General features: G+C 37.9%; 1 protein-coding gene across 1 annotated transcript; it reads right to left on the minus strand.

Annotated features, from left to right (window-relative positions):
• Positions 1–1,161: 1,161 nt before the first annotated feature.
• On the minus strand, positions 1,162–24,274 carry LOC586721 ((E3-independent) E2 ubiquitin-conjugating enzyme UBE2O). Its single transcript, XM_011669674.2, has 19 exons — positions 24,045–24,274; positions 22,536–22,706; positions 21,250–21,408; positions 19,869–20,012; positions 18,723–18,829; positions 16,955–18,365; positions 15,826–15,928; positions 14,874–14,973; positions 13,660–13,807; positions 12,887–12,982; positions 11,642–11,805; positions 10,571–10,739; positions 8,872–9,100; positions 8,082–8,179; positions 7,486–7,548; positions 6,252–6,455; positions 5,396–5,575; positions 4,780–4,859; positions 1,162–4,414 (listed from the first exon to the last, which is right to left on the minus strand). Exons 1-19 carry the CDS (start codon positions 24,243–24,245, stop codon positions 3,763–3,765), a joined length of 4,479 nt encoding a protein of 1,492 aa, XP_011667976.2. The 5' UTR covers positions 24,246–24,274; the 3' UTR covers positions 1,162–3,762.
• Positions 24,275–25,219: the final 945 nt, after the last annotated feature.

The raw sequence follows: 25,219 nt of genomic DNA on the forward strand, positions 1-25,219 counted from the left end.
TAATGGTAAAAATGTAACAAAGGGAAAGAAAACATGTGCTCTAACACAGAACGAGAACAAATCAAACCCAAAGAAGAAAATAAATATGGCGACTTACCTCTCAGTGTCCTATATTATCCGCCTTGGGGGGGGGGGGGGGACTGCAATGGTATTGAGCGAACAGAATAAAAAATAAATATTTGTGCCGCGTAGTCACTGTGGGGGCCCGAAATTGGACAAGTAGCACGTTTCTATAGCATTACTCTGACGCAACAATGGTGCGCAATTCGTGACAGCGCGCAGCTAACACAATGTCAATGGGCTAAGGGAAAGCGCGGACAGACTGGAAAATTATTATCCCCGGGTTGTGTATATTGTCTTAGAGATTTGCAATATTCGCAAAATGGCAATGACCAATCAAGAACATTGTTGCATGGCCTTCTAGTTTACAAATCTTATCCTCAACCGATCAGATTAGTTGATTCGAATTTGCAATGGACTGAAAATGACTTTGTTTACACGTGAATTAAATTTCGCTTATATTACAGTCTGAATTCACCTATCGTCTTCCATTTGATTTTCTATTAGATCGGGATCATTTAACCAACAAATAATTATCGCTTATCTGTTGTTTCTAAGGGGCCAGAATGAGAAATGAAACATTTCACTATCCCTTCCAGTACATTGATTACATCAGACATTAATAACCGATTCACCACTTAGAGATTTTCACACATTTAGTATTAATTTCAACGCTTTTCTTTTACTTTTTTTAATGTGTTTTTCTAGTTTGTCTGCTCACCACCAATTATAAGCAAAAGATTACATATCCAATGGTTAATTGGTGGGTAAAAATGAAAATGTTTGTTTATATCAGACAAAGTATGGCTAGTATATATTTATACCACCTTGGGTTTTGTACTTGAATGCGATCTCAAAGACTTTCAAAATATCAATGCAATTAAGATAGTTTTGTGGTTTGCGTTTCACCTTTGAAATGTGCTAACATTACAGTGACAAACAGTGCATGACATAATCTCAATGAGATTTATATAGGATAGGTAATACAATGGGTATCAAAATTGTCTATTAGCCGATATTGCAGGTATCTTTGCGATTAAGGCGTTTCTATACTAGCTGCTACAAAAGACAACAACAACAATAACAAAAACAGATAAGAACTAATTGATAATTATGATGCTTTTAATTTCTTCATAGATATTAACTTAGATATATCTCCATATGAGCAACAATACATCATAAAACATCTTAAATTTGTAATGTAGTCATCAAAAGTGAATCCAGTCATTTGAAGTAGTCAACTTTTAATTATTAATATTAAATTTTCTGATATAAATTCATTAGTTTTTATTAGCTCATAGAACAGCAAGTTTAAGTATAGCGACCTGCATTTCCTACTACACTATACTGATGTTTACTTTAATAGTGCTGACTGAAATACTTCCTGAATATATACCACACTTGAAAAGACAAAAAAAGGTATGTGATTATCATAAATGTGGAGGGGCAAAAAAAATTTTGATCGATAAAAACCAGCCCCTCGATCAGAACATTGACCATTTATGTGACAAGTATTGTAAATTCAAAGGCGAAAGCCTGTTGCGCTAGAGGAGGTATTCTTAAACATATTCATTCAGTTGTGCTGCGATATTTTGTCAAATTGCAATTCATGTGTAAATCTAACTATAAAGTCAGAACCTTTTATCAGTAGTATATTTAAACACTGTTACTTAACTTGAATTTTCACTGCTCATTTCATCTATATCTGCAGAATGGTGGACTCTATCATTCTAACATAGCTCTGCTATTCTTAGACGCTTACAATCTTTTTTCTCATAGAAATCACATTTATATCTTAGATATCAGTTCGTCATGGCAAGCCTCGAAAGTGCAGATAAATATTTAATTATTGATAATATATAAACTATATCTTTTTTTCACAAATATACAGGAGAAAAACAAAAAACAATTTGATAACTACATGCAAAATTCATAAATGGGCACATTTTCGGATCTTTCGACCCTGAAAATAAGTAAATAAGTCAAGGGTTAGTGAATACAGAAGCTATTTGAGCAGAATTCAATCCTGTTCTTAAACAAGGGTGTTAGTAAGCATTTGCAGACGATGATACATGTGCCATTTAACATGACAATCTCAAACCAAATAATATCAAAACTTTTTCCTGAATATTTTTGTCACCTTTAGCCAATTACAATTAAGACTTTCTTTCCATGTGGCTGTTTCCAGTGACTTTTGACATCATCTAATTCATACTGTAAACCAAATTGCTTGTATAAATCAACAATAAACTGCATTTAGTGAACAACCCGAGAGAATTCCCACACTACTTTCCCCCTGCCTTAATATGCGTAAGCCAGGTTTCTTTGAAACAATAAATGTAACACAGTGGTTTATTTGAAATTGTGATTACAATAATAACAAGCAATGATTTAAGTTAGCATAGTACACTAGAATTATAACCCTCACAGATTGGTCAAATTCAGGTATCAAACAAAATATTCATTGTCAAACTGATTTCTTTGACCTAAAACTGAGAGTAAGAAGGAAGAAAATTATTACACAAAGGGCCACTAACCTCCACCAAATGGAGTTGTAATAGGGAAGCTTGAATTACAAGAAAACTTATGCTACAAATGCTATTAATGAACAAACAAACACAAAGGGAAATAAGGTACTTTAAGTGCAACGTACTCCCCACATACAAACACAACAAATATTATTTCCATTAAATGAAATAAATGAAGTCATAATTCTTGTTTCTATGTTTAATTTAGTACTGCATCAATCTATAATGGCATAATTAAATGTAGAACAAAGTGATGATGATGAAGGTGTTGAAGGTGAAGATGATATTAATGATGATAGTGATGGTGATAACGACAACAATTACAGTGTTAATTTATGACGATGGTGTGATAGTGTTGCTGTTGATGATGATGATGATGATGATGATGATGATGATGATGATGATGATGGTGCCTGTGATGCATATGAAAGATGATAAGAAAATTATCAGTGTGCAATTTAAACTGACATTTGGACTAAATATCCATGAACACAAAGATAAGCAAAATTGAGCATCACAAAGATGGAGAGAAAAAAATCTTGAAACCATGAAGGTATTTCCTCAAATAGAATTGAAAGTGATGAAATGATGGAAAAAGGGTAGATGAAATATTTCAGAAGTATTAGAGCTACAGTATAAACCTTCATTAAATGGTGTATAATAGCATTTACGTTTCTTGCATGACTAAATAACAGGTTATAAAATGATGGCAATCTAATTACGTAAGAAAGTGGATACAGTAGGCAATATCAGGGGCGGATCTTTTTTTTTCACGATTGTGACTTCAGCATGAAGCAGTGCACTTTACCCAATTATTAAACCCCAGTGCATGAAATTTATCACAGATTTTCTTCTTTTTTTTGGTGGTTATTTCTTTCAATTTTAATCATTTTCTTCCTTATCTCTTGCAATATATATTAGGTAGCTAATGTATACATAATCAGTTTTTCTTCACACACATATTCATTTGCTGTTGTTTTTAAGCTCGATTTAGCTTGATTACGGTAGCTTTGCCACACCGATAGGCGCAAGAACCAACAGTCAAAATACAAGCCATGGCAGTACTGCATCTCTTGACGCCACTTGAAATTGCACGATCTAACAGCTGGTTTGTGACATTGCTAGAGAGAACAACCTTCACCTTGAAACACCATCGATCAAGTTTGATCGAGGGTTAACTGATACCGGCTTGTTTCAACTGGGATTTGAACTCGCTCAGGGTGTGCTGTAGGCTGATGATGAAGCCTTTAGATAAGGGGAAGAGGGAGTATGGAGGCATGGAGCTACTGCCATCATCCGGTAAGGAAGCTCCGGCTCCGGGGAATATCTGGCTCCAGCCCGACTCAAGAGTGGTGCGTTCTGGCTTGGATGGTGATGTAGGGACTAAAGAAGTACATTGTTGTGTGGCTTCTAGTGACGAGGAAGGTGTGGTAATGGTGGTGGAGGGTGGAGAAATGGTTTTGGAATCTGTTTGGGAGACTGACGTCGTCTCTGTTGCAGGGTCAGACGGGAGATGTGACATAGCATCAGGCTTTGAAGTGTTTGATGATGATGAGGAGGAGGAGGAGGAGGAGGATGAGGAGGAGGATGAAGATGGTGGTGGTATTGTTGTTTTCGGACCTTCACAAACAGATTCTTTTAGACTACTTGATGCTCCATCTTCTGTAGAGCCTGTCTTTATCGTAGCTTCTTCATCGGGCTGCATCACTTGGTCTTGCTGACATGATGGTCCTGGACAAGTCCCTGCTGCAGGTTGGCTCATGGCTTTGGGGATGTCTTCCGACCTTAATGCAAGATCAAGCCAAGATTCAAGCCGTCTTATTAACCTGATTAAAAGAAAAAAATGAAGATAGTTAAAATTTTGTCATCACATTACAGGCAATACAGAGTAACATAATAAAAGTGATGATATTCTACAACAAGATGACACTTAATAATTTAAAAGAATCTCAGAAATAAAGACAGACTTTACAGACTTACAGAACTTCTTAAAGGAACACTGGTGGTACTTTCAGGGTCATGAGACAACATTTCATATACAGTGAAGACATCAAAAAGCAAACATAAAAGAAACAATTGGAATGACTGTTATCAGAATATATAACTCTTGGAATACTTTTGATCAATGTATAACCATTGGAGAGAATCATTTGCTCACATAAAAAAGTAGTAAATCAATCTCTGTCCTCACCTGACACAATGTTTCTTGCAAAATAAGAGCGCTTCTTCCTTGAACAAGAATGGCGGAGACGACACCATCTTGCTCATGGACTAAAGAGAAAACAAACAAAAATAAAATCATCTCTTGATGAAACAGGTTATCCAACAATTGCTTCAGTGACAACTGCTCTGGGCTTTGTTTTATAAAACTTGTTATCAATAACAAATTGCGATCACTATTATAAGCTACTGAAATTGTTGCATTTGATTGGCTGAGAGAAAATTTGAGACACTTGTTAATATGGATAACAGGTTCTATGAACTGCGCCCTGGGCTTTATTTTGTCAAATGTATAGGGTTATGATAAGGGTCGCAATTGGGTTTCAACTTAGGTTTAGAGTTCAGGTTAGGTTCAGTATCGGGTCCACAAACTAATTTCTGTGTGCATTGCATATGTTCTTCAACAAAACTGAGTCGATCTATTTCCATTTTAATCGTTCCGAAAACTCACAGTATACATCAATTCTTGAGTACAACATAATTGCCCTTTCCAAATTGTTTCCAGACATTTTCTTTTACCTTGCAATCGCAATAAACAAGTACACAGATTTATTTTTAAAACACTCAACATTTCACTCTTAACCCACCTGCACAAGTTTAACCAGGGCCATCTCGTTGTACATGCGACAGTTTTCCATACTCTCCGTGGTTCCACGGTGTTTGTCATAGCCAGCCTCATTGTAGTATGGTTCGTTAACAAGAATCAAGCCTTGGACAGAGACTAACAGCTGAAGAAGGTTAGACGATGATGTCCACATCTCGTTACCCTGTAGACAAGAAGGAAATGATAATCAAATCAATGTTCATATTACTAATGATTTACTGATAATCATCAAAACCATAATGCATATATATTGTGCCATTTTTCTCAGTGCATCACTTATTTAACCCCTAATTCTAGCCATACTTGATGGATTAATCCCTTTAGCAGCTCACTCAGGAAGCTATACTGGAATTGTATATCCAGTGCAAGTAAAAACCATGCCAGTAAACTTAAACCATGTGAGAACCTTCAGGAGGCTGCATCATAATAACAAAGGGTAGAACAGCATCCTTCAAGTAGGTTGTTTCTTTTGCACTAACTGTTGAACCTGGTAGATGGTTACAGATCCTCATTGATCCTGGATAGGAGGAAAACCTGAAGGAGTCAATGGTTGCATTAGGCATTACATGCTTCAGGTTGTGGTCGTGTCTTCGGAAGTATGTAGAAGGGATGAAAATAGATGGATGTAGTATGGAGACAAGACGGTGATAGTTCACAGAAGAACCAAAAATGCTGACTTTAATAAATGATGATGATGATGTTGATTACGATCCCTTTTGCTTTGTTTTGTGGTTTTATTTGCTTTGTTATTTTCAAATTATGTTGTATTTGGACCAGCACTTCATCCCCCCCCCCCCCTCCCTAAAACATTCTGCCATGAAACTCTCCTGCCAACTGACCTTTCCTGACCATGTTCCAAGCAGACTGAGGCACACCTTGCCGTCACTGTAGAGATTGGGGTTGAGACGACCGCTGCAGAAGGACAGGTAGTGGACCTTGGGCGGGGTCTTTGGGTAGTCGCCTAGCAACCGAATGTCAAAGAAGAAAACCCCATCCTCGTAAGGGGTGTTGACAGGGCCCTCGATCATGACGGAGAACATGTCCTGTGGGGGTATCAAGAGGCATGCACATATTTAGGATTGGTGATGAAAGAATAGTATCCAGCTTGAATCACATTAGAAGCAAAGATTGGACATAAAGTTAAAAGCAATATGATTCATAGGCCTACCCTTAACAAGTTTCATAATTTGTTTGATGTATGTGAACAATTGTTATGTCCTGATTGATGTTTCTTGAGAATGTGACATTTTCAAGCTTACATCTAAAACTCAGTATTCAACAAAACCCCTAATTCAACCAGCCCACTGTTAATTCTTAAGTTACGAAAAACACGCAAAAAACAAGGGGTACCTGTATGAATAATTTAGTTGTTAACTGTATATTTAGCTTTGGCGATCAAACAAAAGAAAATCTGATTGGAATTCCGCTAGAAGCAAAGTTTACACATAGGGACCCTTCATTGGGAAAATTATCTTCTGTACAGTCAAATTGTTTGATTAAAGAGTGGCCTACTTGGGATACTGACTAAACACTGTTTTGTATACAAACATTTCAAGGCTCCGACTCACAGGCCCAGGTTTACAGTCTTTATAAACCAGCTCGCTGATCTCACATTCTTATTCATATCGTCCAGAAACCGCGCGAGTCTTCTCATTCTATAATATATCCCAAGTTGGCCACCCAATATTCAAATGTGCATCTCCTTTTCTATCTTCATATATCAAATTGAAATCCAACTTCCACAAACACCTGTGAATCTTGATGTACACCCCCTCTTTCTTATTTTTCATACATTACTGCATCTGTTTGGAATCAGAATAATGTTTAACACCTTTCTAGCTCCAAACAGCTGCCTTCCTCATACACTTGTGTGCACATTATGACACATCTCACTTTATGTCTGTAGTATTTTTTTGAGTCAGTTTCCCTTATTCCATCATCTTGTCTATATCTAAATCAAACTAATAAGATCTTGAGACATCAGATACCAAAAGAACAGAATGGAGTTAACCAGTTCTTTTTTGAGGTAATGTAACATGTCAATGAGTAAGATGTACAAAGATGGGAGCGTACCATTCTGTCCTCAAAGGCTTTCACCAAGATCCCTTGAGGGAGAGCAGTCTGGAGCAGACGAACCTTCAAAGAAAAACAAGATGAGTGGGATATCAAGACTCATAGATATGTCATAGGTCATGATAGGTCATGGGTCATAGTTCATCCTGGGGACATGATCACTGCATCTTTTTTTCTTTTTTTTCCTTCTTTTGGGGGTATTTTATTGAAACAATCAAATACAATCAGAATATTTTCAAGTAATTATAAAAAGATTACAAAAAGGCAGTACAATGTAGATCAAAACCTCACAAAAAGTAAATTTACACTAAGATGCGGGCAATTAGATGCACATGTACCTATATACAACATTATAATCACTGCATCTAGCTTGCATTAGGTAGCCTAAGGCTGTACCCACATTTTGGCCTTAGAAAGAGAGAGTGGTATGGGCATCTTGTATGCACGACTGACTCCTTGAAGACGTCATGGTTGCACTGTATCTTAAGTACATTATTCACGATTTTTACTCATCTCTTATCATGTTATCGCTGCTTATTTTCTTTTGTTGACTCACAAATGATATGACGTTGATAATATTAAAGTAATATTCTCACCTCTTTTTTCCAAGTCTGTAGGAACTGTTTTTGGTTGGTTGGTTCCTGGGCGCTGCTGAAGTAGTGACATTCTGGTAAGGAGGATACCACTATGAATCCTAAATGAAAACAGAAAGCATGTCCATGTATATTATATATTTTGAAAATTGTCATTAACACTTCGTTTGCTTTCTTTGCTTCTCTGCATGGTCCCTAATTTGCCAAACATGCACATTTTGTACAAAACAATAGGCACCAAGTGACAACGGCTTGCAGAAGTACCTATTTCCTGCCTTGATTACCTCCATCACAACACTTTTAACACAAGCATAGATTAATCTTGCACTGGAAACAGTCTTGAAGCCTTTGGGATAACTATCCCATGATAAATACAACGTAAGACAGGGAGATTTAATAAACTTCAAAATGCCCCCTTTTTCTTTTAAAAGCTGATGATCAAAACACTTAAGGAAGCTTAACAAAAGGTCATGGTATACATAAACATGCATCCTGAATGCAAATGCATAGTTGCTGAAAATCATAATTTTAGAGGACAGATCGAGGTAAAACGTACCATTAGCAAATAGTGATGGTCAATACCTATTCATACATGTTTTATAGTCTAAATATTTATGCAGTATTTCCAGTATATATACAAAACAAGCAAGAAGTCAAACAGAATTTTATTTCATGTACTTAAGAAAATCTGCAACACTGATAACAATGTGATCAGATTACTGGGAACAAGTTACAGGTAATTGTATAAAAAATTCCCAAAATGGACTATAAACATGAACCACGAAAGACTTACTGCTAGCAGCATTAGGACTCTGAAGTCCATCTTCAGCCCAGCTCAGATCTTTGTCCTGGTTGACTGGCACCTCTTCTTCTACTGCCGCCGGAGTGATTTGAAGCTTCATCATCGCCTCTCCTTTCTCACTTTTGATATTTGTTATCCGTCCTTCAGCCTGGATGTCACTCATTTCTTCTTTGGCCACAGCCTCGTGTTCTTTACCCTCTGCGATGTCTGCGCTTGATTGCTGTTCAAAAGATAAGAAAAGAACAAAAGAGTATATGATTAGGGCCCCGTCTTATAAAGGGTTACGATCGATCAAAATCAATCCTAAGTCCTCCAAATAAGTTGTGATTGATATCAACTCTTTAAAAGACAGGGCCTAGTTCTCATACATGCAATGACTAAGGCAATGTTTTATAAAGCTAATTATTACATTTTTATAACAATGATACAGACAGCAGTACATGGGAAGAAGAAAAAAAGGGGGAAAAGATGACAAAGATTTCCATACAGCAATCTTACTCCAGTCTTATTCAAAATAACCCATTGTTTTAGTAGCATCTTCCAGAGTTCAGTGAAATTCATTATTCATGAAGGAAAAAAAATACAAAGATTTCCATACAGCAAACTTACTCTAGTCCTATTCAAAATGAACCATCGTTTTAATGTGTAATTTCCAGAGTTCAGTGAAATTAATTGTTAAAGATTTTCCCTCTACACCCATAGCATTGCACAAAGGATACACAGCATTTGCTGCAATGCCCCGTCACTGGTTAGTGTCCCCCTGACATAGCTTCAGGCCATATGGTCAAGCGCATCACTCAATTTGGTGGTGGTGGTGGTGGTGGTGGTTGTTAGTTTACCTGACTGCTAAGAAAGCATAAATGCTTGTAAGTAAGCAACCAGACGGCCGACGGCTTTAGATCCTCTCCGAAGGAACTGGGGGTGGGGGGGGGGGGGGGTGTTTCACTCTAAGTTGGACTTAAAATTATGGACAGCCATTGGAGTCTTAAAATGAAATATATTCAAAAGCAGAAATTCAAGTATTTTAGATTTTTTATAAATTCTACATCCAGAACATGAAATCTCCTTGATGATAGAAAATATGAATGATTTGAATAAACAATTAATGCCTTTCAAAATAACTTTTACGAAATATTTTCAAAGTTGCTAATGGCTTTCCATAATTTTTAAGTCCAACTTAGGATCTTCATGAAACACCCCCTAGGTAACGAGGATTGATGCCTTACCAAAGGGCACTAGCGCATCGCCTTGGTTTTGAACCCGGGTCACCGGATTACGAGACCACTGCTCTAACGATTGAGCTATCGCGCCTCCCCAGAACAAGGATATATTCATTCCTGTCCGTTAACCAGTAGGGTGTTTCACAAAGATCCTAAGTTGAACTGAACTCTAAGTTGGACTTAAAAATTATGGAGAGCCATTTGTAGCCTTAAAATAATATATATTCAAAAGCGAAAAATCAAATATTTAGACTTTTTATAAATTCCACATCATGAAATCTCCTTGATAATAGAAAATATGAACGATTTGAATCAACATTGTATGCCTTTTAAAATAGCTTTTACAAAATACTTTCATCGATGCTAATGGCTTTCCATAATTGTTAAGTCCAACTTAGAGTTAAGTTCTACTTAGGATCTTTGTGAAACACCCCCCTGTCCGTAACATGGTCTGAAACTGCACTTCCTACCTGCAGTACTGAGCAGTCACTGTTGGTAGACATTGGTTCCTCCGTCTTATCTGCCGTCTCTACCTCTCCCGTTCTCTGGGCCTCCGTATCCGGGGGCTCCGTCTTGCTGATGGTTACCGAGTCATCAGGAACATGGGACATTTCATCCTCGCATTCGTCCTCTTCATCCCTTTTGAAATTGAATTAAAAGTTAAAGAGAAGGTTTAGTTCTGGGAAGAGGTGAAAAATAATTGGTGAGCATTATCATTGTTATTATGCAAGTGTGGAAAAACATCAGATAAAACATGTTCCCTGAAAAGCATGACTCTTCAAGCGCCTTCATATTTTAAATATGACATGTAACAGCGTAAAAATCGGGGCAGATTTTTATGCCACATGTTCATGTAGTCCCATATACATCTTTCTGTGTACAGTGCTTGTAACTTTACCAAGACTGGGTCAAATTTTGTATCATTTTGATGTTTCCAGAACCTTGCAGTACACACCAATACTGATATGCTAGATGATCAACCTTTTCTGATAGATTCCACAACGTTTCTTTCACAATGCAAAATCGCACGACCAGAACCCAACTTTATCTTTAACACAGAAATAACAATGATTTCCGTTTCATTCATACATGCAGAGTATGACAAATGCTCTGGCAGTAACTGATTTGTTGTTTGTTCTCAACACTAACCAAATTTCTAACCTCAACACTGGACCTCACAATGTACTACCAGGTAACCCTAACCCCAATCCTAGCCCTAACCTAAACCTCATATGCAACCAAGTTGGAACCCTAACCTGAAACCCCCTCACCCTAAATCTTTGACAACATTGAGCCTGGGACAAAAGACACAACCAAAGAAATCTTCAACCAGTGTACATGTATATGCCAATATCGAATGGAACTGTAATGTACAGAAAGGTAAAGGTTATACAGTGTAGACATTATGAATTAAGTGTCAACATTATGAATTTTGTAAAAATATGTCTTCCTTTGTGCATTTTGGTGGTGTAAGACCAAATTGATGATCCCAACTCAAAGATCGGTTTTGATCAAATACCAATAACAGTATTTAAACTCACTCTTCATGGCCTTCATCTCCCGACTTGCCACTAGCAGTCTCCCAGCTGCTGTCAGAAGAGGTGTTGTCATGACTACTGTCTCCTCCTCCTCCTCCTTCTTCAATCATCTCCTTTGCTGCTTCCAGGTAATCAGTAATGGACAGCTCAGAGTCAAACTCACAGTCCTATGAAAAATCAAATTGAAGAGGGGGCGGGGGAAGAGAAAGAGAAAGAGAACGAGAAAAAAAGAGAAATACAGGGGATGGAGAAAGAGAGAGAGAGAGAGAGAAATACAGAGAATAAACAAATATATATTTTTGCAATACTTATAAATAAGTGGGGGATAACAATTACCATGGTGATTATAGTTTTTGATACATAAATGCATATAATTTAAATAAATTATTATTGAACTAGTTCTAGTTTGTAGGATGAAGGAGAGAGAGAGAGAGATACAGAGATGATGAAAATATATGATACAATATTGTGATACCCTGAATAACGAAAACTGGAGGATAACAATCATACTTACAATAATGATGGTAAGACAGTGCTTTCCTTATATAAATGTGAGAATGTAAAAATATTTTTCATTTCCTATGCATGAAATGAAATCTGCAACCTGAACCTACTATTTATATAAATGATGCTTACCACCAAATAAAAAGAAATAAATAGCATTTTTACTTCAAATTCCTATTATTTTGTAGTAGAGGTGTCGTGGTCGAGTGGATACCACTCTAGACTGTGGATCGCGTGGTCCGTGGTTCGAGTCACTAATGTCCATTTGCAAGACATTAATCTACATTTGCCACACTCGACCCAGGTGATGTAAGTGGGTACCTGGCAGAATTGATTCCTTGAAATGCTGGAGTGGCATAATGGTAGCCATGCTATAGCTGGGGTATTAGTATGGAGCCCCAGGAGTGTCAAGTCTGACAGACATGAGGGCTATACAAGAATCCACTATTATTATCATTATTTTATTTTTTTTGGTGACACTTGTTTGGATTATAGACACACAAGTAGAGCTAGAACAACCATCTACGAAGAGCCAGAAGAGCATTATCCCTATCTCCTTCTTGAACCCGTTTCACAAAGCCTTTTTTCAATGACAAATGAAAAAAATCAGTGACAAATCTGTTGATAACCAATCAGAAGCAAGGATTTCGGTAGCTTATAACAAAGACTGTCATTTGTCACTGATGATAATTTTTGTGAAACGGGCCCTGGTGCTAAGCAGACAAATCGATTAACAGCACTCACTTCTTCAATTCTGTAGAGCTGATGAGGGAAGACCTTGGACAGGGTGTCATCGACCCATCTGATCGTGATGGAGCCATCGCCATTCACTACCTGCACCTGTGTCATGGATTCAAAACAAAAGAATGGCATGATTAACATGACTCAGTAACATTGCCTCAGATTCTGAAACAAAATCCTGGAATTAGCTCATGCTGCAATGATAATTATAAGTCAGGAACCCCATGACTTTTACAAGTCGATCGCCTGTCTGTTTATCAAGATATTTATGATTGGAAATCGAAACCAAATTTTGCGTTTTCCTAACAGTTTCATAACACTACAGTCTATTGGGAAAACGAGTATGGTAAAACCGGTTACTGCATCTCAGATTTAACATTGTTAAACGATGCCTTTAATATTCATTATTAGTAGAGCATTAGAGGCAATATTCCTACATAGATGTAGGTAAGATTCTAGATCACTAAGTAATAATATATTGTAACACATCTTTGGACAACTGTCATTTAAAATCTTGAGGAAACAATGTATCACTTAGAGGGTACTTCATATAAATCAGGGTAACCCTATCTAGACCACTATTGCGTCTTCAACAGCCCAAGGACTCGCACTATGTGCGAACGCTGAGCAAAATATCTTGAGCTTATTTCTCTAGGTCATGTCTCGAGCTGATGAAGCCTGGATTTGTAACTTCAGGATTATTTCCCAAATCAGAAATAGTGGGCTATTTGACAATCTCGAGCTGATGAAGGCAGACCTTTTGTTTCTGTGCTTACCTGGCCTGCAGGAGGCAGGTCTTGTGCAGACTCTTCTTCTTCTTTAGAGTTGTGGGCGATCCTGACGACTACATCGTCTGTACTGAACACAAAGTCCTGATGTGGGGAGAGCTCATACACGCTGTGCTCCTCGGTACTCGTGAGGGGCCTATCAAAAGAAGTATAACAAAACACTTTAGGTGATATTCTCGAAAGCAGACTAACTTAAGTCCATGGTTTAATCCACCGACTAAGTATGGAATGCCAAGTGTCCATGTGAATATGTTTTTGAATAACTTAATCTGTCACTAAATTAAAATAAAATGTAATAACATAATTAATAAACAACAATATAACTATGATATATCTATGTTATCATTGTAATTTAGGGACATATCAAATTATTCAAAAACATATTCTTATGGACACTTGGCATTCCATACTTAGTCGGTGGATTAAACCATGGACTAGAGTTAGTCCGCTTTCGAGAATAACACCCTATGAAATAAACATGAAAGGAATACCATCATTTCTATTGACTGCTGACATCGTCTAATGAACAGATACCCATACATATCTCTGTTCCTATCTCAATTGATAATATAAGCAATATTGGCGCCTTAATTAAAATAGCACTCACATCCACTAAAGTGAGGTGCTCAAAGTGCTATTACCCTGGCTTCAGCTAGCCTAATTTCAATGCTCACAGAATTCCAGGAATTCCTTCCCACCCATTACTGCACCTGGGTTGAGGATGGCAAATGAAGAATAATGTCCTTCTTACAGGACATTTATGCCATGCAGGGGCTTAAAGAGAAGGTTGTGTTCTGGGAAGAGGTGAAAAATAATTTGTGAGCGTTATCATTGTTTTTTATGCAAGTGTGGAGGAACATCAGATTAAAAATGTTCCCAGAAAAGCATGGCTCTTCAAATGCCTTGATATTCTAAATATGGCGTGTAACAGCATACAAATCGGGACAGATTTTTATGCCACATGTTTGTGTAGTCCCATATACATCTTTTTGGGTGCAGTGCTTGTAACTTTGACAAGACTGCATGGGCCAAATTTCTGATCATTTTGATGATCCCAGAACCTTGCAGTACACACCAATACTTACATGCTAGATGACCAGCCTTTTCTGATCGATTCCACAGTTTCTTTCACAATGCAATCACATGACCAGAACTCAACTTTATCTTTAAACCCATACTTTCATACATACAATCAAACTCACTGAGAAGGGTTTTCCGGATTTCTTGTTATCCAGCTGACACCACAAGTCCTTTCCTTGTTGTCTGCCTTGGTGATAACACCATAGCCCTCTTCAGTAGCATCTGGTAAAACAAATTTGTTTAGAATGTTGTCATGTCCATCGACTGATCTTTGTCTCAGAGAGAAGATTAGAACTGACTTCAATGGGTTCTGTTTCAATACTTTCCTGAAGACCATTCTATTATACTTGAAAGATGTTTTGTTCAATGATTCAATTTGTCCATGAACCGAATTGTATTGACTCTCCCGGTCTTTAAGTTTGTTCAAGTGATATGTTATTGTCTAAGTGGCCCAACCATGTGGGAGCAAGGTCTGCAGGGCTATGTGTAGCTGCAAGGAAAAGGCGCTATATCAAACACTTTTGGGATTGGATTGGGTCATTAATGGAAACTGCATGATCAAAGTCTGGAGGTTCTGTTTTAATAAATACGTTGAGAAGATTTGGTTTCAAAATTCAAAAAAAGTGATGTCCATCGATCACCTCTATTTACTCCAAGGAGTTACTACATGTATAACCGTATTCTGTATGTCCCGATGTAATAAATTGTCAAGGGTTCTCGTTTGATTTTTAACTGATGTGTATTACTTTCCTCCCGCTACTTTGGTAACAACTTCATAAGCACCTTCTGTAGCTCAAATTGAGAACCTGATGAGCGCTAACTCTGTGTTACAGAATGTTTAATAGTAAAATTCTGGCTCTATAATAATAATAATATTTAATTTTTATATAGCGCTTAATACAAATGTCTCTAAGCGCTTTACAAATATATACTATTACCCCGGTCATTGCAGAATTATATGTATTAAGATTGTCTTTTCATTACAAACAAAATTGTATGTCCATCCAATCATACTATTACTTAGATTTCATCCCAGGTCTTTTCAATTAGGTAGTGAACAGAGCCATGGTTTACCTTTGCCGAAGCTGACAACGTCTCCTGGGAAAAACTCCAGCTCATCCAGCTGTCTGCAAGGCACAACATCAGTAGAGATGATACCTGTCTCATATGAACCATCCTGTTCGGTAAGACAAAACAAGATTAGAATTCTCTACATCCGAGCATAAACAATTTTTGTAGCTATTTTTCTTTTTTTCTCAGTACCAAACACATTGAAAGGAGAGAAAGTTCAATCCTTCCTCGAGTTTGCCTCAATAAACTCGAGTTTGCCTTAATAAAAGAATAATAATATAAAGAAACACATCAGTGGTGGTTTTAAGGATGGTCTCATAAAGAATGACAAAACCTTAAGTTTTGAACTTGTGATCTGTCTGACAAAAGTATTGAATTCTGTGACTTGCAATTTGATATTTACACATCCCTTCTATGGAATACAGTCAACCTCGCATAAGTCGATCTTGACGGAATTAAGTGAAATGCGTCGACTTGGGTAATTACAAATCTTCAAAAAAATCTCTGGCTTTCATTTTCAACATGACATTTCACACAAAATTACAGAGAATAAATATATGAAGTCTAATTTTGAAACGGTTTTGAGAGTGGTAGTAAATGATGTAAATCTATATCCGATGCCACTTTCCATAAAAAAGTTAACTTTGTGGCATATTCATCTGAAGTCTGCATTGAAGGAAGATGATCGGGGGATTAGAGAGAGCGAAAGGGAGATAGAGAGATAGAGAAAGTGCAGAGATAAGAAAGGAGCGGTGGAGAAGCGTGCACAAGCAAGTCTGGAGTACATGTATGCAGCTGGGCCAGGTTTATTGTGTAAACAACATCGGTGTGTGCATGGCGCATTGGGGTCTCATTGAACTTCTGTGATGTGATTTTAATGCTTTCTGTTTGCAACTGTTCTGGGAATTAGATCTAATACAGAGGATCAACACAAGTAATTTTATAGAGAAATATTTGGATTTTTTATTATCATCAACATCAACTTGCACAAGGTTGACTGTAGAACTATTCCTTCATCACACTCATCTTGTTCTGTCTGCATTTTAACCCATTATCTATTGGAACTGGATATTCCTGTTTTATGCCGATGGGAGTGACAACATTCAGCATTCTATGGGTTAACTTGACTCACCTGCCATAATACATCTACCACGGTGGATGTATGGGTGACCTCCACACAAATCCACTGCCCAGGCTGGATCGGATCCGCTTTAACTGTTTGTGCTTTCCGCTTCTTTGATTGTGCGCCGGTCTGCTTCTGTCGCTTGGTTTTCTTAGCAATAGTCTTCTGGGAAAGAGTCTTGGAATTAGCTTTCAATGATTTGTCTTCCCCCTCTCCTACTTCTCCCCGATCATCAGAGTCTTGTTCTTCATCACCCTCTTCAATCTCCTCCTCTTCTTCTTCCTCCTCCTCCTCCTCCCATTCCATTTCTTCTCCCGAAGAAGCGACATCTAGTACCCCTTCACCTTTCTTCTCCTTACTCTCCGCTTCTGGTTGTTCATTTGGAATCCTTTCTGCAGCTGCATGCACATTTTGTTTACTAGTTTTCTTACCAGAAGATAGATTGCTTTGAGTAACTTCTCTGAGTAATTGGATCTGACCCTGCATGTCTTTCTGAGTGTCCTCAAACATCTTGTTGTAAGATGCGCTCGACAAGCTTCCCGACGCAAGACCGCCTAAGGATTCCTGTAAAGTTTCAATTTCATTGTGTAGCCTCTCAAAGTTACTGAACAGCGAGCCTAGTCGACCGTCTTTCTTCTTATTTGAGCACTCTAGTTGAGTCTCAGACGCTTCTCTGCTTCCTGTGCTACTATTCATAAGACAGAAGCCAGGGTTCAGAGAAACCCTTGCTATGTCTGAGGGACTGGGAAGATGGGGAAGATTGCGAAGGTTTCTTTTAGCCTGCCTAACAATGTTTTCTTTCTGAAGTAAAGAGGACTCATCCACATCGTTTGCATGATCCTCAGTTTTTGCCTCTCCTACTTGTGACAAAATTTGGTCATACGAATCAAGAAGTTTCAAGACCGATTCATGGTAGCCAGCATTATCTGATGTTTCCGGTCTAGTCAATTTGCTAGCTTCACCATGTTCATTCTCCGGACAAGAAAGTGTGTCCTCTGTTGCAGAGTTGGGGCTAGTGACTGTTGCCTGTCCTGGCCCACCAGATTGCACTGATTGTTCACTACCTCCTCCACATCCCACTCCTGACTCTCCATCAGCCATCTGCTCTTTCATTGGTTCCTGCAGAACTGCATCTTCCACAGGATCATCCTTAACTGCCAAATTCTTGAAATCGAGACCTAACCCCTTCATGGCTTGAATTATGACAGACTGTATATTATCTTTCCCCTCACACTTCATGTTTTCTGTGACAGATTTCATAGAACCCTCTGCAACACTGTTCTGGCCAGGTTTTCTGAAGCACAGGAAAGAACCCTTGGTAACAGGTTCCGGGTAACCTAGATCCTCTTCCTTGACTTTGTACATACACTTGTCTCCTATCTGGACACTTGCATGGGCACTGAAGTTCAGCAGCTTTGTTCTGAGGATGTATTAAAAAAGTAGAGAAACAAAATCAGAAAGTTCCATGTCATATAAAACACATCTATAATTTCAGTATCAGCCTGGTTACTTGGAGGTTGCTTATTGATGAATGAAATATATGTTGCCAAAAGCCGACCCACTTGTACATGCAGACTTCTCCGTCTTGAATTCATACGAGGACCATTAGGGGGGCATTTCACAAAGCCTTTTTTCAATGACAAATGACAAAAATCAGTGACAAATCTGCTTATAAACAATCAGAAGCAAGGATTTCAGTAGATTATCACAAAGACTGTCATTTGTCACTGATGACAAGTTTTGCTAAACGGGTCCCGGGACTCCAATTCATTCTTACCTCTCTAGATTCTTGCCTTTAATGCACATAGGTGGTGGCTTGAGGTCATCAGTGTTCTTGGTTACTGCTCTTGAGCACCACTGAATATCCAGACCGGTGTTCTTCACCTGCAAAACAATGAGGAGTCGGTTGCAATCATCAGGGGGGTGTTTCACAAAGATCCTAAGTTGAATTTATCTTTAAGTTGGACTTAGAAAGATGTTAGCATCTATGCCAATATTTTGTAAAAGTTGTTTTAAAGGCCCACTGCACTACTTGTAGCTACCATACCCTATATATTACAAACAATGCCTAAATGGTGAACATTGGTCCCCCATGATCCTCTTTTTCTTATGTTATTTGAGAGCTGAGTTGATGAGATAACCACCTGTCCAGTGACCTTGCAGTGTGATCTACGCCCTCCTTTACACCAGTACTGATGAGCTTTAAAAAGCATAAAATGTTGATTCAAATCATTCATATTATCTAATATCAAGGAGATGTCATGTTCTTGATGTTGAATTTATGAAAAGTCTACAATACTTGATTTTTACTTTGGAATATATTTTATTTTAAAGGTACTATGTCCCATTTGCAGGCAAAAAAAAAATGAAAAGGTTAAATTCCAATGGCATTTGAAAGATAATACTAATTTAGAACTCCCCTTAAAGAAGGGGGCTTGAAAATGTCTTTAAGTGGGAAAATAACGACTATTAGTTGCCAAATCGACTTAGGAGCTATAGAGCCAATAAGTAATAGTCTTGATTTTCACACCATTGTACCGCATGGTCATACGTTTTATACTGCGCAAAGATTCAATCAGTTTAATTTTGGCCATAACATGGGGGCTACATGCATCCTACATTAACAATGTTAATGATAACAACCTCAAGCAAAACAATACATTGCATTTAAATTTCAGGTATAATTAAACAAACCTGTTTAACCAAGAGAGAATGGCAAAATTTCCCTAAATTTTAAGTTCTCATGAGTTTCATTATCTGACATCAGAAACTACATGCCCTGTTGTTCCCGACTCACATACAGTAAGCAAACAATTATGGTGTAAGATATATCAAGTGATAGTCTGACCCCCAAAAAAATGCCAGAGCAATTGTTGATCTGTCGGATCAATATTAAAACAAATATGTGATGAGATGGACTCACCTCATCAACAGTGACCCTGAACCTAGTCTTGCTGCCGAGGATTGGACGTGGTCCTCCCAGCCATTTGGCTCCTTTGAAGACCGCTGCAGGACCCTGGAGGATCTGGCCTGGAAAGAACCCCACTTCTTCCCCAAAGACAGAATTCTGATGGAAATTAAAGAGCATATGAGGGTTAAGCGACACAAAGACGCAACTCCATATTTTGCCCAAATGAGTATTTGATATCAAAATGTTCAGAAAAATGTGGGCTTTCCAGGAAACACAAAGACTTAACTCCACCCAGCACCCCATTGAAGTCAATGGCTAGTGAAAAATGGACTTAATTCCGTAAGTGTTCAGTGACACATAAACCACTTTTTCCAAAATGGAGTAATGTCTTTGCGTCACTGAACCCTTGATATTATAGTTGAGATCGTCCATTATGGATCTAAAGATGATATTTTCCTTGACGGTAACCCCATCTCCCATATATACTTTGTAAATGAAAACAGAGTCTAGCGAGCCTACATCAAGGCATATCAGCTAACTATTGTTATAATTATTTTGTAGGGTTAAAATCAGAAACCCTTGCTGCTGATAAGTAACAATAATAAATGAAACAGTGAAGCCATTATGATTAAGCCATAAGCCATCAACCAATTAATTCAAGACAAATACCCTGATCTACATTGGCATATTCAAATGAGTTACTGTCAAGCAATCCTTGTCCAGACAAATAACCAAGGACAACTACCGGTACTCCCCAATACAGCTACCCCCATTATAAATTCACAAATGTAAATCTTGTACAAACTTCAATAATGAAGAGGAAGCCATCATCATTTAGTAAGAAGTTAATATCCAAGGTCATTTATCAAAAGATAACAATTTTTAAAAGAGAAGTTGCCATAGAAGGTAATTGGTTGTTCATTAGAGTAATCGTCCAAAGGACTAGTGGTGATAGGGAGAAGCAGTTGTCTGGGATCAACCTCTCAATACAACACAATTTATTGTTAAAGATAAAGTCGAGTTCTGGTCATGCGATTGCATTGTGAAAGAAAAGGTGTGGAATGGATCAGAAAAAATTGATCATGTAGCATGTAAGTATTGGTGTGTACTGCAAGGTTCTGGAGTCATCAAAATCCCAATAAATTTGGCCCAGTCTTGGTAAAGTAACAAAGCACTGTACAAAGAAAGATGTATATGGGACTACACAAATGGTGTCTGGACTATTTACTTTGATTTCCTTATCTTTCTTAGCTCATTACTCAGCCAGTATATTCAGCCAGTATACCAAAATTGTTTGTTTTGATTTGTAATCTTGAACATTCGGTGTAAGTTTTGTTTGATTCTGTGAGAATTAATTTGTTTTTTTAACAGAACTCAAGTTTTTCAATCCTACCTCATCACTGATGTCATGGACGTCCACTAGCCGACAAGCGCTATCCTCACACACGGAGCATCTGGCGTCACTCTTGAAGCGCACTACCACATTGTTGTAGCTCTCCCTGACAATGCCTACCCAATCATCCATCACGACATGGTCCCCTACTTGGAATGGCTGAAGAAAAAAAAGTAGTTGAAGACTTATCAGCAGGGTCGGAAATAAACGGGGGCACGGGTGACTTCGCCCCTCTGAGTCTCAAAATAGCCCCCTAAAATCCCCCTGAAAACCATACTTGAAGGGGCAACTTTCCATAGAAAAATTGCCCTCGTATGTCGCAACTGATTCTGAAACCTCTAAGAACTTAGGTGGATTATGATATACGAACAAGTTTTTTCCTGAGGTTCTAAAATCAACAACATAATACTGAATTGACTAAATCCTGTAGAAAATCAGAAACTATGCAAGGCATTATAGACACAGACAGGGGTATATTGGACTACACATGCACATGGCATCAGACTTTTGTCTAAAGTTGTAAACTATTTAATATGATTTTTGAAACTTGAGAGGGCTTCATGCAAACACAGTCATAACTAATGAATAATAACAATAATGAAGTATTCCTTAAAATCATCAGCAACTATGTTACTAACTGCAGTGACCCTCAATTTAAGTGTACCAAGAGCCTAATAAAAAAATAATTTGTATACAGCTAGTATGTATAATATCAACCTTTAAAAGTTTTCCTGGCATTCTATAGATCAATGATTAAGAAGTAAGAACAGAACATGGGATAACATAAAATGCCATGTACGGAACCCAACTCTAACTTGCGTTCCTTGCACACCCTATTTTATGCGAGTGCGAGTGCGTACTTGGTGTTTGCTCAACAAGTGTTTGTCTCCTCAACTAGATGCTTTACAGTTCATTTAAAATGCAATATCTCTTTGTCTTTGCAGAAGTAACATTTGAAGCTCATATTTTGAATAGAGTATAGTGACATGTAGCCCCTAACATCAAGAGCAAAACATGTTTTTGTGATTGGTACACTTTAATTAAAACCTGTCTGCACTAGTTTGGCCAGGGGGGTTAGACCACCCAGGAAGGTCACTGACAGGTGGTTATCTCATCAAATCAGCTCTCAATTACAATAAGAAAAAGGGGATCATGGGGTACCAACAGGCACTGATTAGGCATTGTTTGCTATATACATGCAGAGGAAGCAATTAGCTATAAGTAGTATGATGGGGCTTTAAGCTTCAAAGAGGTCGATAGTTTTAAAAAAATGCAAAACTACTCACCACAATTGGGGTTAGCTGTTGACTAGGAATGTTATAGATCATCTGCTTGGTGGTGAGGACTTGTAGATTGCACATAACATTGATTGACTTGACGAGTCCCTTCTGCGCCTGGGTCGAGACATTGTACTTGACAATGTCGCCTGGTAGTAGACATCGGTCATGAAGGGTTACCTAATACAAGAGAGAAAAGCAGTGGATTAGTTGGCTTTTGAATGACTTGTTTGATTTGATATAATCTAATTCTTTCATTTGTTTTGATTTATTTGACTGGATAGAGCACTTTGATCTATATGATTAATATACTGCTCACTTCCACTTCCCTCCAAATATCACAATTTTCCCATTTAAAACAACAACCCGTTAACAAAAACCAAATAAACCCAGTGTATAACATCTACATGGCTATGACCATCAAAATGTTTGATGGCTCAATGTTAGTGGCATTTTTTCCACATAATGTTGGGTTCCCTTTTATGCCTTGCATTTTTTCTTCTTTCTTGTTTAATAGTAATTTTATATAGTCTAGGGCAGTTTTGTATAGAGTAGCCTAAGTTGCTAATTATCTGTAATTGTTATTATCAGAATTATGTATTATTATTGCTGTAGACTATGCTTAATTTACGTTGTACCTTGTTTTTACAGCGATTAGAAATTGTATGAAGTGCTTTATAAATGCAATTTATTATTATTATTATATTTTTTTATTGATTTGAAAGATTGGTTGGTTTAATCATATATGACTGATTTTGAACAATGTAGACTGATATATTTTTTTCTGCCATGTTGAAAGTATACAAATCACTCATTTAACAGGAATGGCAGTGAATTACAGATGAATAAATGATTACATCTTTGTATTTGTTAAGTTTACATCTATTCAAGTGTGGTGTGTTTTGCTGATCATTCTTCCAATTTGTTGAGATACACATGGTACATGAACAGTCAGACCAACACTCTTTGCATACATACGGGATAGCAAAGATGCTATGAGTATGAATGCCACAGCATTGCCATCTCATCCAATGGCAATGCCTCCTCCTCCTCCTCCTCCTCGTCCTTCTCCTTCTTCTTCTTCCTCCTCCACTCCTAGAAATATTACAATGCATGGAGTCTAACCAAAATAGCACATCTTCTTTTTTGTTCCTTCCTTCTTCTCCTTCTGTGTTCCTTCCTTCTTGTTGTTTTTGTTCTTGTTGTTCTTGTTTTCCGTTCTTCTTCTCCTTCCTCTTCTTCTTCTTCTTCTTTTTCCCTTTGAAAGCCTTTGGCTTTGGCTTTATTATTCAGTCAAATAAATTAGAAATTCATCATTGATGATAATATTGATACACTTGCCTCCTACTCATGAATATTTTTGGCATAGATCTAGCTTGAAAAACAAATCATTGCATTAATCTTGATGCCATGTAAATAAGAGTCGGATGACTTCCAATTAAGAAGACACGGGCGCTATCATATTTTACAAACAAATTTTGTATCATATGGGACTAGACAATCCCCTCCCATACATACCTTGTCCTCTGCAATGACCTCTTCACGTCCTTTTGGGTACCATGCAATCCGAGCCTCGCCATTCCTGACGATGTCCGAGGCGTCATCGTCCTCGTCTTCAGAGCTGCTGTCGCCCGTGTAACTGTAGGTCACAAGACCAAGTTGTATCTGGCCCCGATGTTTCCTCCTCACAACATCTTCTTTCGATAAGGTCGTCGCCATTTTGATGCATAGAAAATCACGATCTGCGCGCATTACAAAATGCATGCAATGTATCGCGCATGCATATTCTAGAGCTTTATTAAGATGTTGAAGTATATAACTCCTTGCTAAAAGAGCACAAAAAAGCCTTTTCAGGTCCAGAGGTGGCCTTCTGAGGGTGGGGGCAGGGGGCACAGTGCCCCCTCACTTTTCAGGTACCCTAAAAATCCCCCCTTTTACGAAGGAAATATGCCCCTTTAACTCATAGAATTAAGTGCCCCCTTTTTACATAGAAAAAGTGCCCTTTTCATTTTGGCACGTGCCCCCTTTTCCTTAATTTGAGAGGTGCCCCTTTTCACTTAAGTGCCTCGTTCACCTCTGATAATTGCCCTATTCAAATCTGAGAGGTCCCCCTTTTACTTTAACAATTAAGCACCCTTTTCCTTTGAAAGAAGTGCCCCTTCCCCTCTTAATATTTACCCTCTTTTTAACTCAGGCGCACCTTTTATTTTCACATATGCCCCTTTTCCATTCTAATAAGTGCATATGCCTTCTCCTTATATGTGCCCCCATCTAAAAAAAATAATAATAAGAGCCCCTTTTCATCTCTGGTACGAGAAGTTACTCCTTTTCACTTCAGATAAGTATAATTTACCGATAATTGCCCCTAATCAAATGTGAGAGATGCCCGTTTTACTTGACAAGTGCCCCTTTTCCTCCTGATAAGTGCGCTTTTTATCTCTGATTAGCTAGCCCCCCCCCCCCTATTCACGTCAAGTAACTGCCCCTTTCATTTTGACACGTTCCCCTTTTCCTTTCAAGTTTTTCTTTCTTATAAGTGCCCCTTCCCCGTTTTATAATTGCTCCTTTTTATCTCTGATCGGTGCCCCTAATTTTCTTTCAACAATTTTTTTTTTAATAAATGGGGGGGGGGGGTCATAAAAAATCACACACATTAAAAAATTGAGGGGGGTTCAACTCCCCTCCCCCGCTGC

This window comes from Strongylocentrotus purpuratus, unplaced genomic scaffold (assembly GCF_000002235.5).
Source record: "Strongylocentrotus purpuratus isolate Spur 01 unplaced genomic scaffold, Spur_5.0 spur5_scaffold_14, whole genome shotgun sequence".
In the NCBI taxonomy this organism is placed as follows: domain Eukaryota; kingdom Metazoa; phylum Echinodermata; class Echinoidea; order Camarodonta; family Strongylocentrotidae; genus Strongylocentrotus; species Strongylocentrotus purpuratus.

Excerpts from the sequence above, each read along its gene's own strand:
- LOC586721 (XM_011669674.2), bottom strand. The coding sequence starts at position 24,245 with ATGGCGACGACCTTATCGAAAGAAGATGTTGTGAGGAGGAAACATCGG. Across the intron at positions 20,013-21,249 it reads TCCATGACATCAGTGATGAG|AATTCTGTCTTTGGGGAAGA; the intron begins GTAGGATTGAAA and ends AATTTCCATCAG. Across the intron at positions 8,180-8,871 it reads GAGTCCTAATGCTGCTAGCA|GATTCATAGTGGTATCCTCC; the intron begins GTAAGTCTTTCG and ends GTTTTCATTTAG.